The 20,146-nt window shown below is 41.8% G+C and overlaps 1 protein-coding gene across 15 annotated transcripts in view; it reads left to right on the forward strand.

The window, feature by feature from the left end:
• Positions 1-3,783, forward strand: part of DTNA (dystrobrevin alpha) — a 223,604-nt gene extending 219,821 nt beyond the window's left edge. For 12 of the 15 annotated variants that reach the window (XM_053973289.1, XM_053973340.1, XM_053973356.1 and 9 more), the window contains one exon: positions 259-3,783. In XM_053973289.1, coding sequence (XP_053829264.1) covers positions 259-414 — 156 coding nt within the window. In that variant the 3' untranslated portion in view covers positions 415-3,783. The remainder of the gene's footprint in view (positions 1-258) is intronic. The other 3 variants (XR_008436227.1, XM_053973306.1, XM_053973408.1) reach the window with 2 other exon arrangements.
• The last annotated feature ends 16,363 nt before the right edge of the window (positions 3,784-20,146 follow it).

The raw sequence follows: 20,146 nt of genomic DNA on the forward strand, positions 1-20,146 counted from the left end.
ACTTCCCACATGGCCTGTAAGTTTCTAATTACAGCTCAAATACCTATGGCTCATCTAGGTAGAATGGCTTTTTTCCTTTTTTAACTCCTTGAGGGATAACTACAGGAATTGGCCAGCTCCCTTTTTCTCTCAATGAAACAGCAGTTGGAGGCTTTACTTGCTCTGCCTGCGTGGGTGCAGCATGTTAAACCAGCACTCTTTAAAAAAAAAACCCTTCCATAAAATCTTTTAAAACCTTCCATAAATGTTTCTCCACAGGGAAGCTGCAGTCAGACAGACAATGAAAGCTACGTAAGAACTGATGATGAGGAGAGCTGCTTTCGGACAGACGATGAAGAAAACTCAGCTGCAAACTTCACAGAAGAATGGAACCAAGAGGTGCAGCGTCTCTTGACAAAAAAATCACATAACTAAGTTCTGAGGACTGTAGCACAGTACTTTTGTTCTAAGAGTTGTAGTTTGTAGATGTGTGTTTTTTGACAACAAGACTTTTGTTTAAAGCTAACTGATATTAGCTACATCTTCTGTAACATGGCTCATTACTGGCGAAGCAAACAGACTGATGCGCGTGCTGCCGTCACACACGGCGGCGTTGTTAATAATTCACATAAACCCTTTGCACATGATATTGAACCTGTTCAGTTTACAATGACAATACTGTTTATAGTTAGAAATTTGATTTCTGAATACTTTGAGATTTTAGTAGATCAGTTTACTATACACTGTACATTTTTTTTTTCCACGGGAGAAATAAAAAGTGACAATTATGCATTTAACACTGAACGATGATACTCCTGAGTGTATATATCTAGTAGCCCAAAAACAAAGTACCAGAGTATATTTGCAATTTGTTTGCAAGTCTTTAAATTAAGGCTTATACAAAATGTACTAAAATAATAATAATATAATTAATAATAATAATAAACTTCTCTAATTTAGGGCTAATGTGTAACTTAGGAATGTTTCTTTCAAAATAATCTAACAAATCAGCCATAGAAGTTAGTGTAAATATTTTTTTTCCAAATAGATATCATATACAAAAGGTGACATTCAAATGATATAGAATCTAGTTTTTAAATCAGCACAGATCTTCTTAAAACTGTGAACTATGTTTTGAAATACTCGTTGCTAAAGCTGTTTATAAACCACAGGTGCCATAAGATCCCTGAACTGACTGATGTTACGTATAATCCTCCATGGTATTGTTTCATTGATGTTTTAGCTTTAGTAAGCATGTGTTCAACAAACCAGCTCTTTCCATCTCTCTGCCCCTCCTCTTCCTCCTCACCCTCTTCCATGATGTTATTTTTGAGGCCTTCAGCTTTAAATGTACAGGCTTAAAGTGCGCTTGCAACTGTTTTCTTTTGATTTCCGAATGTGTACTGCCTTAGCCAGCCACCAGATGTTCTGCATGCCCTCTTGGAAATGTGTGGTGAGACTCTTTCAGAGCTGGATGGAGAAATAGCGATCAGCAAAAAGCACAAGAAGAGCAGTGGATTCTTGCGAAAGGACAGGCATACAGTTACAGAATTGGAGTTTAGTCCAGTTTAGTATTTTTCCAGTATCAAGGCATTTCAGGAGAAAGTGGACTGATGTGGCCATTAGGCAGGGCTAGGCAGTGAGGCTGCTGGCTAAAAAGTGTTTGCTCTGCTGTGACTACAAACCTACAGATACTCCTGAGTGGGCATTGACACAAACTAGCGTCAACGTGCTCCCCAGAGCACCCTGCTCCAAAACAAAGGTGACACCTCTGTGGCACTTGGCGCTGCCATGCAGAGGGACCAGAGCCAGGCCAGGGACAGCTGGAGCAGCAGCTGGGCAGGGACACCAGGAGATGTTCCATGCTGGCTGCCTGGCCCTCCTGAGCTGCACAATGTTAGCTCGGGGCCGCCTCTGTGCCAAGGCAATTTTACTGCCCTAATACAATATTGGGCTTCCAGTACCTGGCTGACCTGAAGTGACACTGTCTAACAGCCCTGAAAACAGTGGTGTTTCATACAGATATTTCACACCAGCACAGTTTGCCTACAGCAAGTGATGAGATACCCATCTAAAGCAGGTTAACGTGGCTTGTCTGTCCTTGCTTTCATGGTGATGTGGATGTGTGCTGCCGTGTTTACATGAGATTGCTATGTAGCTCGACCCAGTAAGTCCACTTGTTTGCATGCATTCTCCAGGCTCGTGGCTGTTTCCCTGGGCACTATGTGTTAGGGAATGAGTATCTGTATGAAAGAGCTGCTGCCATGTTCCATATCATTTTACTGTGTATGCAGATCTCTTGTCTGTATATCCTTGTGTACTGGGCTTGCTCTCAGACATCCAAATGCATACTAAGGGATCCAGATATCTTCATGTAAGCTTTTCATTTTTGCAATCACTGGTCTTTGCTCCTGGGATATGTGCCATCCTGGCAAGGCAGGCACCATATCCTCCACTATCCCCTCCTCCAACCTCCTCTCAGGAATGAGTTAGCCTCCACTAGTGCCTAGCACTCCATTTTTTTAGCTACTCCAGTGAACCTGTAGACATTGCTGTCAGCTCAGGATTCCAGGCAAGCATTTCCTGAACAGGGAGAAAACAAGCTAGAACACAGCTACGTGCAATGGCTGATTATTTCAACCTATGTCATGTCTAATTGTACCCAAAGTAATAGATCTCTCCCATCACCTTAATGTCTGCGTGCTCATTATCACCATGCTTAAAATAGATGCACTAGACTAAATCCATTGCAAGAGCTTCCGAACTAGGAGTAAGGACTGAAGTTGACTAATCAAGCGCCTTTCTTTTAGGCTGGTGTCAACAAGATGATCCCTTAGGAGTTCTGGGTCCCTTATGCCCTGGAGCTCTGAGATGAAGCACCTCTTAGCTCTGCAGATGTCTATTTTAAGCATTTTTCCAACTCTTAAGCTGGCTGCATTGTCACTTAGCTGGTCTTTGTCTGTTTGTTGAATATTATTTTTGTTGTGGTTTGCGGTCATTAAAACAAACACAATTACAGAAGAGGTCCCTGGTATGGCCCTTTTCTTAATTACCAATGGCCCACCACAACCATCAAAACTCCGGGTGGTTTTACTGTCACTGGAGGAAAACCAGTGGTTTGGAATCAGGAGACAGGGATGTGAAGATGTATAGGGTCCTTGAATGTCCAAAGCGAAGGTGGAGAATGGGTTGTCTGTAAGTAGTAATGTTAACTAAACTGCATAAAAAGGTGTGTGGCCTTTGTTGTGATATAATATGTATTTTCTTATATGCATGAGCCAAATTGTTGCATCATAATTTATCATAAGTGCGTCTGCCTTTACTTTCAGTCGTCACCTTCTCCCATTCTTATTGGTTCTTGGCAATTACTGTAGATAGACCTTGTAAATATTGCAGCCTCGGGTTGCTGTAATCACATTGGTTCAATTCAGCAGACGGAGCTGTGAACAACAAGCACTCCACAGTGTCCTGAAGAATAAAGGGCATTTTTACCTTTGAACCAAAAACAAAAAGAAGTATGAAGAGTTACATCTTGAGGCTACTAAGTGCAACGCATTTTTAAAACACTGTACTTGACACCACTTGAGACAGATACAGAGACACTAAAAATGTCACGATATTCATTGGTATTGTAACAGAACTGCTATTGTATGGGGTTTTTGTATTGCTGTTAAGTATTGTTTTGTGTGTGTGTGTTGGAACCTACTGGGGACATGTTATATTTTGAAGTGATTAAACTATTTAATTGTGTGTCTATATTTTGGAATGGAATTATTTCTTCATTAAAAAGATTTTTAAAAGGAATTTATGGAGCATCATATTTGTGGCTTATTTTGGTTTTGGATGTCCCGTTCCATGGAACCCAAACAGCTTTTTTTTTTTCTGTAGGGAAGGGAAGGAAAGTATGTCCCTGTGGTGCAGCGAGTAGTCTTTGTCTCTTCCACCACTCCACAGGAGAACTCCTTCCACCACCTTCCACAGTGCTTTGAACTTGGTATCAAGCAGCACCTGCTTTCAGTGGCCCAAGCAGTTTCTTCTTTCTTCCTTTCTTAATTCTCCATATCTTTAGCAGTTTCACAACTTGAAAATTAAGTTCTCCATCTGTAAAACACTTGCCCCTGAATCCACTTAACAGCAATGAAAATGACCATAAGCAGAAGACATAAGACCTGACAAGGTGCCTGGTACAAACTTAGAAGGTGGTACATGGTTCTCAGGAACCTAAACAATCTGCAGTAGTGTAATTTTTTTCTTAACCACGGTGTTTCTCTGGCCTTAGAAGGAAGAAAATGTTGGAACAGGCACGTTTGAATGGCTTTACCATACACAGTCACACGTTCTTCTGTTTCAGATGAACACAAAGTATGTTTTTCCTATTACACTTTTAAGATTTCTTTCCTTGTAGTTGTTGGTGATTGCAACTAGTTGCTAACCTAAAAGAGCATGGAGTTGCAAAGCAAGAGCTTGCATTTAAAGCAGCAGGTTTGTGTTCTGATGCAGTGCTTGGGGCTACTCATCAGGACGTGGCAGCGTCTGGAATGCCCAGTGGTGCAGCTGGGTGTGGTGGCAGCCCTTCCCAGCAGATGCACTGCAGCCGCTGTCCCAGAGTGTGTCACTGACATCCAAAATATCCACGGCTGTGCACTCAGAATTGTTAGCTGCCCAATGAGTTACACCAGGGAGGGATCTGTTAGATGGAAAGCAGTAGCAGCAAACCAAAAATACTCTCTATCTACTTAGGAGATACCCCAGTGTGTTGGGAAGCAGATAAAGCCCAGTCTGCTGCCTCCTTCAGCACTGACTGCTGTGGTAACCTATAAATCACCAGGGTTTATTTGCCCTAATTCTCCTGTCTACATGTTGACATTCTTCAATAAAGATGACCGTTTTACACTGTAAATTGTTTGCCAGATCTGCTGAACTTCACCCCCACAATCCCAGTCCAAATTCATATCCACAAGACTGTAATGTATGATGACATATAAGCTCATGAGGATAACTCTGTTTTATCCATGCATAATCCCAAATTGCTATGTTGCTTCCTAACCCACAATCAAGTCTATGGCCCCTGGGGAACAAAGGAGCCAGTGAAAACTAATTTATAGGCAAGGGCTGTTTTTCTCTTTGCCTCTTGGTTACTCTAACTGCTTTTTGCAAAGAAAATAGACTTATAAAGGAGGAAATAAATTAGTTTCATTTGCAAAAGGAAATTAAAAAAAATAAAATAAAATAAAAATAATGTGGTCTTTAGATCTGAGTAGTTGGCTTCTTAGCTGCATCAGCACTGAACTAGGGGACTAAAAACATCTGGAATTTTCTGAAAGCACCTGAGAGTTTCATTCAGTAGCACACAATTCTATGGCTGCTCTTCCAAAATTTGCTTAGGCCTATTGCTCAGCAGTTTCATATTCTGCTACAAGCAGCCCTTAGGTCCAGGTGAAACTTTTAAGAGACTGTTGCAGGAATATGAAGCTGAGTTTATCAGAAAAATGAAATATGTTGGGTAGGAAGAGCAATCTCTATTGTTCAAATGTATTGAAGAATTTCATATGCCTCAAGATCATCCTGTCTAATACCCCAGATAATCCGCAGGTTAAGGATTCCCATTTGCTTTCTCCTAAATTACTGCCACCAGTTGAGTTGCCTGTGGATTAGGACAGCTATCCCAAGCTGCCAGCATGGCACCATCAAGCCTTTGGTTGCAAAAGGCAGAGCAGCAGAATTAGACTACACTTCTCCCAAGCCTCCCATTCCCCAGGAAACAGATCCCAAACTGAAGTTTTTCTGAGGGCCCAAAACTCTGAAGCTTTCCAAAAAAGCTGCTTTAGGCTAGCAATCTCCTAGGACAAGGCTGAGGGATGTGCACAGGGAAGGAGGGGAATTGTGCAACCACATCATCCAAAAATGGTTAATGCATGACATAAGTTGGTTAATGCAGCTTGGAGATAATAAAGACCAAAGAGATAGGTGATGTGAAAGAGTAGTTGCTTTTGTGTGTCTTGGTAGGCAATGAAGGAGGCCATGGTGCATTTTGTCATTGGTATGTGATGCTGCAGAATGTAGTTTGCTATTTAATGCAAGATCATTTACTACTAGCAAATTAATTACCTCACGGCTTGCATTTTTTACACAACACTCAGCAGTGGCCAGATGGCAGATGTGTCAGGCCTGCTGTTTGTTATGCTAATTGTCAGCCCTAAAGGCTGCCCAGTTAACACTTCTCCCCTGCTTGCTGCAGCCCAGCATTGCTGCTAGACCCCAACATTGCTGCTAGACCCCAACATTGCCTGCAGCCAGCAAGCTCATTCAGAGAAGAGGCACCTCCCAAGCTCGTGTTTTGACTGATTTTCTTGTTACTGCTCAGTTCAATTTTGGTCCCTTTTGGTACATTCCTGTCAAAAAAAAAAAAAAAAAAAGGGTCAAAATGGTTTCCAGTATGGGGATGCACACCTGCATTTCTCAGCTTTTGGTCTTTCAACCCCCAGATCCCTTGCAAGCCTCCCCTAACCCCAGGCAGGGGTTCAGAGCATCCATCCCTGCTCCTCCTCCCTCAGTGCTCTTTCAGAGGCTGCTCCTCTCCTGCACCAACGCTTCTCCCTATCTCTTCAGTTATTCAGCGCTTCCTCATGGAGCAGGGGCTGCTGCTCACCTGGGAAAGAAGTTTCTCACTGCTGCCTTCCTGTCCCACTTCCCATGGGAGCTGTCATGTGGCCCAGACCATGTTTTTTCCTGGATGGGATCCCTTGTTCAGGTCAAAAAGTTCCTTTTGGACACCCAAAATCCTTTCCTGGTTTCACCAAAGAACCGAATGTGTTTGTACTCCTGTGATCCACAGAGTAACCTCCCCTCCTGCACCCCTCAGTGGTGCCTAGTCCAATTACACTCCTTTTTTTTCTTTTTTGCTTATTTTGCTTTATTCAGGCTTCTGGCAGTAGCCTTAAATCCCCCGTTTTGCTCCTGCACTGCTGCTATGAGTGGGAATCAGGTGCTTAACAGGTCTCTGCACTTCTTTAACATCTGCCTTCATGTGAAAGAGCAAGAGCTTGCATGCTCTGTAAGAAGCATTTTCATCATCATATTCATTATGTAGATGCAATTAAACTTAGAAATCCCCCCCAAGAGACCTCAGCTCTGACAAACGACCCTATTGTCCTCTCCACAAAGTAGAAAAGTTATATTTTAGTCCTTTCACGTGGCACTGCGTGCTGTTTGGAGTGTTTTCCATTTGCTACTTATAATAACTGCACTCTGCCTCTCAGCTTATTTGCCTGGAGACCCTCACAGCCCCCAGGCCCCCAGCAGATGGGGAGGCTCAAATCCTGTTTGTTTCAGCTGAAAGGCTGATACTGAAGTTAGTGCAGATGGTAATTTGTACTTGAGAGAGTGCTGTTTCCAGGGAATCCTCTCATCACTTGTTCTGAGTCACACACTTAGAGGAGGACACTTCACCAGAAACACGTTTTCTGCTACTTTTGGATCTAAGCTCCCACAAATTAATTAATTGAGTTCATGTATAAATGCAAGAAGGAGGAATGCAGAACACTTTTGTAAGGTCGCAATCTTGAGAAATCTATGCAGACCTGTTCACCAATTAAAAACTGGGTTTATAGAGGTTATACAAAGTCTGCGCAGCTCTAGTATTGATTGTTTGTCTAGCAAAGTGATAATCAACAGAAAAATTAACTGGGTTTGACTGCAAGCTGGGATTGCCAAGGCTGATGGTGCCTGGAAGCAGAAAAATTAAACTGTTTTATGTTTAGCTGGGGATGCCTCACTTAACCCAACAGGAGCAAACACAGAGGACTAAAACCAAATGAAAACCAGATCACTGGCTGAGTAGCTGTTCAGTGGCCAGCTACTGCTTTCCTTGGGAAGCAATTCATTATTCCCCTTACATTTTGCACTGCTGAGAGTGAAATATCTCATCTGCTCAGCCAACACTGCCGAGTGGCAGGTGGTTTTCCTGCCACAAGGACACAGCAGACTCATACCACCATGGCTGGCCCATTAGGTACAGCTGAGGTACAGCAGGCAGAAATTTGCCCTAATAGCTCTCTTGAGCTGGTAGCAGGACTGCATCTGGTCAGCCCTTTACTAAAATGTGATGAATAACTGTGGAGTGTTTTCCTTGGCAGCTGAAACCTTTTCCAAGATGGAAATAATGTTAATGTCTTTAGCCACCTAACAGATGAGACAGAAAAGCTGGTGGCCTTGGCCAGAAAGTGTGAGCCAGCCTAATTCTGGGATGAGGTTTCCCGCCAAGCTGTGTGCTAATTCAGAAAGCAAGAACCCTTGTGTCAGATCCTTCCCCTTTCCTTTGCTATAGATTGTCTGTACTAATATCTATAATATTTATTGTCTCACCTCTGAATATAAAACTTAGCCAACACTTTAAAAAAAACTGTGAAAGGCAAGGCTTGAGTTGTGTTGAGTATCTGCATCATGCCCTGTTGCCTAGGTAGCTGCATCTAACATTCAGGGACTTGTTTCTAAGAATTATGAGCTAGGGAGATAAACAAGCTCTTTTAAGGATGCAGAAGAGGACTCAAATTTGGTTTGCTGTATTTACTTTGTTGTGCTCATTTACACATTCATGGTCTGATGATGACCTAGAAACTGAGGTACCCTGTGGAAGTGTTTGCCTTGCTCCCCCCAGGCAGCTCTGTGTGCCCAGCCCTGTGCAATCCCTGGCATGGACACACACATGCGCACACATCCCAAGGAGATTGCTCTTGTTATGTGGAGAAAAGAGCGACAGTCCAGATTGCTGAGGGTGAGTCAGATGTTGTGAGAGGTTATGCAGTTTGCATGGATCAGGCTGCTCTGCGCAAGAGGATGAACAGCCCCCAGCAGGGAAAGGTGAGAGCTGCACTGCCTGTATCCTTTTGCCAGCACTGCTGGCCATTCCCTGCCAGACATGCTACCCATCCATATCCCAACAGCTGCCTCTTCTTGCCTCAGAACTTGGGCACCAGTTCTGCTTTTGTGAGATCCCACTGGTGTGAGGGTTCTGATTTTACTGCACAGTGACTACCAAACCTCCTGGCCTTGATTTTGTGCCTTCAGAGAGTGCATATGCTGTGGTGCAAGTCAGGGTCCCACCATGCCAAATACAGGCAGGTGTCTCTCCTCCTCCAGAGATGAGATGCTCCAGGAAAAACACATGAAGGAAGTATAAAAAGTTGAGGTGATGGGGATGTCCACCTGCTGACATGAAGTATCAGCAGACATAATTGGTTGGCCTCAGGCCAATTTACCTCTAAGATGCCAATAGACAGTGGCTCTTCAGAGTGTTGGCAAGGTGTTCTTGCCCATCAAGCCTTGTCTGATTGAAGCAGCACTAGTGCAGCTCCACTGATCCAGACAGGACTTTCCTCAAATGGCACAGCAGTAATGAAAATGTTTATTCTTCATGGCCCATGAATGCACTTCACCACCATTTAGCATTACCACAGGTGTTACTGCAGGAAAACCTATTTTCAATATACTGTATGAGCTATTCAAGCTTGCTCCAGGATTTCTGGACTGACTTATGGCAAGTTCAGCCCAACCCAGCAGTTCCCCTCATCTAATTTCCCACAGAGACATGTGGACATGTCTTTAGCTGCATAAACCTAATTATGCTCCCACAGCCCCAAAACTGACAACTAAATTACTGTTACAGAATACTTGCAGAACAAAGCTTAACCAGAAGCGTCACAGCATGATTTGTTGGACCAGCAGTCTGAAAAGAAAGATTGTTATGCAAATCTAATTTGGAAATCATTAGCAAGAACGATGCCATAGAACAGATTCCTTTTATTTTTTAAAGGGATTCCACCTTATTATAACCACATTCAGTTTCTGGATACATTAGCATAAATAAATTGCAGGAATATGAAGTATTTTTTGTATGGTAGATGGACTTTTGAAACTGAAGTCTCACTCATGTATTGCAGTCCTAAAAGCAGTCTTAAATATTCTTAAAAATCCAGCCTCTACAATAAGTGTGATTTATTTTCCTTGCAAAGCTGAAAAATTGTTGTTCAGGAAGCACTTCTTTTCAGCAGAAAGCTGGAAGTGTCCATAAATTAATTCATACTGAAAATTAAAGGTACCCACCCAGGCTGGTGCCAGTCCGTACTTTGCTCCATCCAGTGTTTTTCCTCCTGTATTTTCTGCCTGACATAAACCTACAATCCATGAAGATCTGCTGCTACACAGGGGTGTTACAACATAATCCTGGCAGAAATAATCTCTGCGTGGTTGAGACTTCATTTGTATGTCTGTCTTTCATGGTTACAAGAACCAATACATACTCCAGCTACAGAAAGATGAGAGTCTCGGAAACCAGGGCAGGGACCTATAGGAAGATAAAATCTTCTTTACATGTTTTATCTATCAATAGGGGTTAAGGTTTCTATCTTAGTTGCAAGTAACACTCTTTACAGTCTACTGACATTATTTATACTTGTTTACATGTGGCCTAGCAAGACTTGGAAAAATAAATTAATACGAGCCCAGTCCTCGTAGAAGAATATTGGTCTAATCCATTACCCAGTCACGTAAAATACAAAGATCTTATTTTTGGAATCAAGGCCAATGTGATGGTCTGTTTGGGTCTAGAATATGGAGCTTTTTTTGTCTTTTCCTTACATTTCTAAAGAATCCAGGAAGTAGCATCCAACAGAAATGAAACAGGAAAAGCAGTAGTTGATTCTTACAAGCTACAAACCTGTAGACATGAAAATCAGAGAGAATAAATGCAGAACCCATTCAAATAACTATAGAGAATGCAGGAAGACAGGAACATGTATGTAAATTTTTTTTTTGCAGTAATTATCAGCACTTCTATCTTCTAAAAAAAGTCCACTGCATTTCCACTAACAGCTGTATCCTGGATTTTCTTGTAGAAAAACAGAAATGAAGGAGCGAAGTTGTAAACATAGAAGATTTTTTTTTAAATGCAATGAAGAAAAATTGAAAGTCTGGGGTTTATTTATTGCACATAAGGACTTTCCCATAGAAAATGATTGTAGGAATGAAAGAGTTGTGTCACATTTTTCACAACAAACAAAAAAAAAAAAACAAGCACAGATTTTTGGCATGACACCACGCGTTAAATTTTCAACAGCCCCTTTCACTGCGTGTAGAGACAATAATCCTGGTGTGGTGTGAGCCAAGCCACTGGCATGCAGTATGATTTTCAGTCAGCCTTTCCTTCCACACTGCAGCTCCAGCTACTGTACAGCTTGGTGAGAAATCTTGGTCCCATGATTCGTTCTGCATCCCTCCACATCTTCAGTAGAAACAGGGGAATTAACGGACAGTGGGGAATGAGACCAGGAAAGAATAAAATCACTCTGGAATTATTCTAAACCCTTCCCTGAGTTTTTTATGGGCAAACAGTTAATTAGGACATTAGGGATATTTAACGCTGTTAGCATAAAGCCATACCTAAAATCCCACTGTTGGCTTATCTTTTCATTTTATGACCAAAAAGCATAATTTTTGCAGCCATTGCTTCATTTCCTCTCCTCCTTCATTCTCCTAACTGAAGAAGTTTTTTTTTTCTTTTCCAAGGCCTATCCCTGCTCCGTTATGTCCTCCTCCAGGCCCTGGTCAATCCACATGACTGGCATTTTTTCCCAGCTTGTCTCACAGGTGGGACATAGTTAGGTCAGAGCCACCTCCTCGTGCCCCAGGGACACTAACCCTGGTCTTTCCAGGAGCCAGGAGGCCTGATGTGCTCATCTCCATGTGCTGCCTTTGGCTTGAGGATACATATCTGCCTGGAGAGCACCACCATGGACCCTCCAGGAGGATGCTCTCCACCCTGGCTCTAGGAAACCTGGTCTGAGTCACAACTTTCCTCCCTGTAGCAGTCCCTTCTGCCTTCTCCAACACACAGTTTAACTTAAGGTTGAAGTTCAGTGAGACTCACAAGTCAGAGACTGTGACCTCCAAAAGAAAGAGGAATTGCTTTTCCCAATTCCCTTTTGCTCTTACCGTGGTTCAGCAAAGGCCTTTACTTCCAAGGCTTTGAATATTTTCTTCCTCAAGAGTGTCTTTGTTTTCTGCATGAGATATTTACCTCTTGTCTAACCTCAGAAATTCAGGTGTCTGGAAATTTGGAGAAATTACAGCTTCAGAGAAACCTCAAGACTAAACAATGAAGTAGGAGAGGAGCTTCCAGGCAGCCTGTAAATTCTTGGGGCAGACTGTAAACTTGTCCAAGTTCTGTTCAATTTTTTTTTTTTTAAATACCTGCTTTAATGCAGTGATAAATTAACATTTTATGGTGCCTTTGGGTATGTTTGTAGCTCACAAACCTGTGGGCTACCTGTTATTACCTGTGTCAGCCAAGGTTCCCACCTAATCAGCACCTGCAAAAGCAGAGGACAGATCCAACTTCACTATTCTGAGGTCACAGGAGAAAAACTGGGAGAGACAGTTTTTGCTTTTTCAAGTAAGTTGAGCTTTTAAAATGCACCAGAAGGAATGATTATAAAGATCCACAGCACCTCTTTAAAACTTTGCTATGAATGGTCACCATTAACATCTATTTGAATGACACACATACTAACTCTGTTCAATTTTACACACACACATTTTAGTATGAAAAAATAATGGAGGGCAGTTATTGTTGTTATTATTTCTGGATTGTTATTGTTATTATTGATGCTGTTGTTATTCCTAGTCTTTTTATTAATAATAATATTAATGTTGTTGCTATTATATTTTATTTTATGGATTTGAAATTTATTCAGATGAAAACCATTTGTGAGAGAAAATTTCTTCTTTGGAGAGCAATTGGCAACACACACACACACACTCACATATAGTGAAGGAGGTAGCATTAACTCATTTGAAACTGAGAGCTTTACAATGACTCCATGTACTAAATATTTTAATAAACTGCATTTGAATGCATGCAATCAGTCCAGAACTTCACAGATGTTGGACTTGAGCAGGGTGCATGCACATGTGCTGGGGAGACAACCGAGGAACTCTTGTGTGCTTTCTGCATTTCAGATTTATTTCAGCTTTGAAGAGAAAACTCTAATTAACAAAATCGAGTTGCTGTCAAATATGTTCTTTTCTGTTGGTTTCTATTTATAACTTCTACAGGACAGAAATAAGCCAGAACACAAATTGCAAAATACAAAAATCAGAATACGTTAATTCTAGCAGAATTAGAATACGTTAATTCTAACCCTGCCTGCTCCCCTGAAGAGCTCCTGTGAGAAGACAGAGCAGGTGTCTCCTCTCTTGCACTTCCACCCATCCCTCCTCTGGCTTTCAATTGCTTGGAAGGCAGCATATGGGAGCTGTACATGTGCTGTGCACCACAACCCAGAGCAATGTTCTTGTGAAGGTTTCCCAGTTCCTGTGGGACTGTCCAAGTCATGCAAATGCCTGTTGTTCTGTGAATACATTTCTGCTGGAGAGGGCGATTTTGGGAGTCTGGGCAGTGCTGGGGGCTGTTGACAGGCGTGAGGTAACACGCTGACAGCTTTATTCCCATCTGTTAATAGCTGTTCTAGCCCTGGTGAAGCTGTTGCAGGACACTTGCTAAACCTGCTTATTCTGTTTGTGCATTCACCAAGGCTTTCAGGGTAACTTTATCCACTGTTTTGGAATAACATACCAATTGGTGAGTAAGCCACTAGAACTGTAAGTTATGCATAAGTGAATGGTTTCACCTCTGCCACAGCTCTTCTGCAGAGGAGGTAATGTGCTGCTGTCACGCTTTGCAAAGCTCAGCCCAAGATCAGAGAGATCAGCTCCCTGGCCAGCTATGCCATCCTCTTACTCAGCAAAATTGCTTTTATATGTCTGCCCTGGTCACATTTCTCCTTGCTTAGCTCATAAAGAAACCCAAATAAGTCTCCCTTGAATCCAAATTCACAGGTTCTAGAAACTGGTTCAGTCAGCAGTATCTGTGCTCTTCTCTGCTGGGAACATGCCTGAATTATGCACTTGCTTCCTGGCTCTGCCTGTACACTCAGAAACCAGAATAACCCCAAAAGCTAAACCCTCAACAGCGTAATCCCACTGCACTTTTCACTTAATCCTTTACCATAGACATTCCTCACCCTTTGGCCTGTGCAATGCCTTTGAATGATGCTTGTTAGAAGAAATTGCTGTAAAACACACTGAATTAAGGACTGTGACCCCCATACCTCCAGAAGGCAATAAAAAGGCTTATTAATAAGAAACTTGATTGATGGGATGAGAAAGCATTGTTAAAGGAATTCCTCATTCGTTAGTTGATTAAGAGTTCTAGGAACCAGAGATCATGCTGTGCTCACTGGGGCTTAGCCAAAGAATGAGACAAAGATGGTGACATCTCTACCACAAAAAATTGATTTCAGCAGAACTTAGATCATACTTTGGACCAGCTGTGGAAAGGATTAAAATTTTCTAGTAGTAGATGGAAATGCATGGGGTATTCAGGGATACCAAGACTGATAATTCTTATCACCATACCATGAAACCAGATTTGTGTCCTGTTGCTGCAGGCCCCAGCCAGGTAATAATTAGCATTGACTCCATGATTCAGAAGTCTGATCAATTGCTTTATTATTATATCACCTTATAGTACATTATATTGTACTTCTATTACACTATATTGCAGTAGCAAGAGCTCTCCCTAACTACTCTCTCTCCTCAGAGTCCCAACACAGCTGTGAATCTGACTGCTCATTGAATACAAACACCATCACCAGAATCCAATCAAGCAATCACCGTGGGTAAACCATCTTCAGACACATTTCACATGGGCACAACACATGAACAGAGATAATAATTGTTTGAATTCTTTCTCCTAACTTTCCCAGGCCAAAGCCTAAGAGAATTCTCTCTGTTCTCTCTTCAACTGAACCGAGAGAGCCTCCACAGTATCCCACTTCACATCACCCTTCCCTGGTGTTGTCATGATAATCTTTCATAATACAAAGCTAAATTAAGTCCATCCTTACACTTTATCACACAGATTATGAGATTTTTCATTCATCCATGGGGTCCAATTCCTCTGCCTTAGGGTACCTATACCAGGCATGCACCAAACCTCCCTTTCCCCACTCAGACTTGGAGCGCTCAGTGAATAAGAGCACGAGAAAATCCTTCAGGCCCTTCACCAAACTGAATTTACCAAACAGCCCCAAACCCTGGTGTCTCTGTCCTCTCTATGGCCTCTTGAGACAGATTCCCAGTGTATTTTTAGCTTGGGTGGTGTGGTTGCACTGCGCCTACTAATCCTTTGTAGATCCTGTTTCCCCAAAATAAAGAGCAGCAGGTGAAGTTGTTGAAGCAAAAGGCAGCCATTTGATTTTGACTGTTTTAAGGGTCAGTTATTTTCTCAGCCAGCCTACAATTTTAGCTATTCAAAGCAGCAATTTCTGTGTTTCTTGCAGAATTACAGCAGGAATGGTCTAGCCACTTGTATGCTTTGAACAGTGATTTTTGTCATGCGAGAGCACCATACTCCATGTTGCTGCTGCATCAGCTGTTGTTACAATTATTTTAAGGCTTCATTCCCCTAAGGTCTCATGAGGGAACCTGGTTACCACCTGCACTCCATGATTACAAGACCTAAGAGATGCCCTCAACTCAAACCTCTTGCTCTGTGTTCTCCAGCTTTGTTCTCTTGATGCAGCTCTATTTATTTCACCCTTTGCACTCAGTCATCTCTCTGCTGGGGTGACTTGGAAACAGAAAGGTCAGTTTTGTACAACCAAAAGTAATTAATTAGATCAGTCTCTTGAGGCCTTTTTGGAAGGGAAAAATACCTCCTGGTACTAGTCTGCTTCAGTAATATAAATGATGTATTTCTGGTTCCTCTTCTCAGATGCTGTTTCTACTCTTTTCACATCTCTAAAAAGGGAATGTACAGTGCAACAAATAGTCCAGGTTAGGCTGTAAGCTCCTGCTACTTCATTAACCTTGGAATGAGATCTAAACTCTCGCCCTTTCCTATCTACTCTAAATAATGCTCTAAATTTTGTATAAAAGTCCATCAATGCCAGGTAAAATTCCACATCATGGAGCCATTCAGGCTAATACATCATAAAACTACTGCCATATCCACAGGTCTTTTTAGATCCTCCTTCTCAGTGGGTCTTTTTTAAGTAGCAGCAGTGGGGCATGAAAGCAGCAAGGTCCAGTTCCTATAGAATACTGGCAGAGTTTCAATATCTACTGGTTTCTGATTGTGCCTTTACATTCTGGTCAATCCCCCTTCTTCTGCTTTCTGTCTTTTGCTTAGCAAATGTACTTGGCTTTGAACAGTCAACTTGCAAACTAAACATTGTATGGAATAGGACAGGAGCCCACGGATTCTTTTTATAGATGATGACTTGCACCTGTTTTTAAAAACATTAGTTCATAAATGTAAAGGCTAACATAGTTTTTGACTATAATGAATAATTTCATTTAAAGGGAACACTTGGATTTGGGAAAATGATCACACTTTAACTGCTTGGTAGCTGTTCTGATATATCATAGCTCCATGTCTACTGAGCATATTAAATGGTAAATTCTTATTTATAATCTGTGGTTCATCAAGTTCAAAACCCTTCAGCAGGTGGGATGTGCAATAGTAGTGCAGAACTTTGGTGTTCACCAATTCCCAGCACACCAACAAAGTTCAAATTCAGTTTTACATCTATAAGAAAATTGTCGTGCAGCTACTCTGACCAAAAACACCCTGGTCTCTGGCTGACTGAGCCCCACACAAAGTCTGTCTCCTGCATCAGAGAGAGCAGAAGAGGTCGATATCAGTACCTCAAACAACTGTCAATTTATAGTAAGCAACATCCATCAGATAAAATGATTAAGAGATCAGCTTTCCAAACCGTGGCCCCAATGGCCAACAAAGATGCAGAGTGCAAGCACTGTATGACTGCATCTGTCAGGATGTGTTAGCTCTGAGAAATCGTTACCCACCCTAGGGAGGAAAATTAGCAAAGAAAACCTCCAACATTAGTCTGAATTGTGTGTAAGTGGGGCTTCCAACAGGAGGAGAGGGAAACAAAGCAGAGCTTTTCCTTATTGCCAGGCGGGCATTAACTTTCTACATCTATTCCTGATGAAAAAATAAGCAGATCTGGGAGAATAAAGTCCAGAAATAATGGGATTTCTTTTAAGAGAGTTTCATCTGGCCTCCCTAGCCTGGCTTTTGTGAGAAGTGGGTTTGGCAAGACTGGGAAGTTTCTTCTTCCTTTTATTTTTGACATCATGTTCTCTGAGTGATGACAGCTTTACACTCAAGTAATGCAAGAAACACTAATAATTCATAAACTAAGTAGTGGGTTCCCTCTTCTGAGTGTTTTCTTTTCTTCTTGTTATTATCAATACAAGTTTAGTTACCTACTGAAAGCACTTCTCATGCCAGAGGCTGCCTCTGGGGAGGCTACACTATCTTTAAATGAATAGATATATGGATATCTGTTATAGATATAGACAGGTATAGATTCGTTTTCAGGAATTTTGTTACATCTGAGCTAATCCTTGGTATTTGTTGTTGCATGGCGTGCTCTGCATGGGTGGATATGATAATCAGCACAAAGTTGTTTGGGGACAGAGATGTGAGAGGAGGATGGCTTTACTCTGTGAGTCTAGGTTTGGTAATATTCTGAGCTCGTAGGAGGTGTAAAGTTTTTCTTTAAAAGGATGGAATTTTTGGTACATGAAGCTGTCAGACAAATGTATATCTTGTTCTGAAATATCCTGTTAATGTTATTTTCTTTTTCTGTATTTTAAAATAAAAAAAAAAAAAAAAAAAAAAAAAAAAAAAAAAAAAAAAAAAAAAAAGCTTCTGGAATGCTTTTTTTTTTCCCCCCAAGGGCTACATTAGAATACAAACAGTAAGGAGAAATCTATCTGGGTCACATGGTACAAAGGAGAACTCCTTCTACTTGTTGACAGACACAGGGGGGTGGAAATCAGCAAGGAGAGGAAAGTCTTTGAAGCCAAAACTTTACTTTTCCACCTCAGTCGTGTACCAGAAGAAAGGCAGAAGAAAGGTGTACCTGAGAAAGCAAACCATTCAAGAAAAACATGGAGAAAACGTCCTGGGGAAAATCTTAGCACTGCTGAATGAGTTTTGCTAGTGAGCTGCATAAGATGAGGCTTTTTCCAGCTTGCCCCAAGAAGCACTGCTGGTTCTGCTGCTGGTCACTGGGAACCCAGGGACCTAACTGGTCAGAAGGGATGGCCCAGGACACAAGGACTGCATGGGTATTTACCTCTGCCTTGTCAAATCTCTGCAAGCACATCAAGGCTCAAAGAGTTATCACAAATACTAGCATAGCTCGTCATCTTTGCTTACTCTCCCTTCCACTACCAACATACCCAAGATCCTCTAAGGTACTTATATTTTTCAATAGTTTTCAGAATCTCAGCCATATTAATGGACTCTACAGTCCTGGCAATATTGACCCACAGACACATCCCCAGGGGACTGAGAAGATGTATCAAGCAAAAGTTAAAACCATTTGGAGAGGCAAGGGTTATTCATGTTTGCTCCAGGTTTTCTGGGTGGCTCTGGGTATGTCACCAAATCTCCATGTGCATCAACTGCCCATGGCATTTTGCTTCATGTTCTCTTTTTATAACCTAATTCAAGTATAATTAATGCAATGTAGTATCTAAAGGACCTCTGACATCTTTCTTTTGCTCCTTCCCTCTTTTAATCTTGCTCCTTGTCCTTTCATCAACTACACTTTATGCCATAATGCTTAAACTAGGTTTTAAAAACAAACTCAAAGCCTACCTGATTTTTGCACATCATTACTGTGACCTCTGTTTGCACATTTTGAGAAGTGATTCTGCAACATAAATACAGCTACACATATCTAGCAGGGATATTTAAAGAAGATTCTCAGATCAAAAATAGTGGGTAATATAAAAGATCCCCATATGCATGCATGCATGCAGGATACACAGGTTGAACTAAGACTGAATGAAATTTGGGGTTAAGTCACAGTTTTTAATTCACAATTCAAATGTGAATTTGGGAGATTATGATGAGAAGGCCAGACTGTGTCCAATTGCCCTCCACATCCCATTGGCAGCAAAGGAGAGAAGTTCACAGTACTTTAAATATAGTCACATGCTAAGATATAACCTAGAGCATCTTTCCTTAAGAAACTAGGGATGGTTCTGCTGCTTTTATTTATAGTTCATGCAAAATTCCCAGACAACAATAGTTCTGCAAGTGTAAGAGGGTTAGTGGAAGTACTCAGAATAAAAGCAAATCAGAAATAGGCCTGGCATGGCTTCCTGTGGCCTTGGAGAGCTCCTCTAGTCATTCTTCTGAGAATGAGTAATGCTGGGCATGGGATCTCCCATTCAGCAGTGAGGCTGTGTTGACTGTGAAAACTCAGAACTGTAGGTTAATCTGAAGCACACAGCAAACTGAATAAACACAGCAGCAGTGGCAGATACCGTGAGAACATAAAGTGAAATTTCAAAGCAACAGAGAAAAGTTCAGACCGAGGTGACTCGGTTGCTGAGCATTTACCTTGGCCCAGCATGCAGGTCTGTAAATAATACAGTGTATTAATACACTGGCATGCTTTCAGCCACTGCTGTTTCAGCAAAAAGCAGCTATGTCCTGACAGATATCCACGTGTTTGCAAAGGCCAGATGCCATGAGGTGACAGCCCCAGGGATCTCTCTGGACCTGCTTGATTGAAGGCAGGGGAGAATCTGCCCCTGGCTTCTAGAAATGTTAGCTCAAGACCTATGGGCATGTGGGACAGAAAACAACAAGCATCTCTCACCTCAAAGGCAGGGAGCTGGCAGAAGTGTTTCATTCACAGATTTCATTAGCTGTGTACAGTCAGGTGTCGCATTAGCACAAATTGCTGTGGTTTAAAATTATTTGATTTAAAAAACACGCCTTTGGGTGCTTCTGCAGCATCCTGGCACTTAAAATGTGTACTATTTTATGCCTGCTTTTCAGTGGATTTCTTCCACTGCGGTATTTTTAGCCCTTTACTCTCTCCCACCAAATTGCATATCAAGAGGAACTGACATCCACTGCCCAAACACGTAAATCATGGGGTGTCTGGTCTTGTACCTGCAGAGTGGCTGCAAGGTAACGCTTGGGACCATCCCAGTGCCGTAGGCACAGCTACGGACAAGCCAGCATGCTGTGTCTTATTGACAGGCTCTCCTG

This window comes from Vidua macroura, chromosome 1 (assembly GCF_024509145.1).
Source record: "Vidua macroura isolate BioBank_ID:100142 chromosome 1, ASM2450914v1, whole genome shotgun sequence".
Lineage (NCBI taxonomy): Eukaryota > Metazoa > Chordata > Aves > Passeriformes > Viduidae > Vidua > Vidua macroura.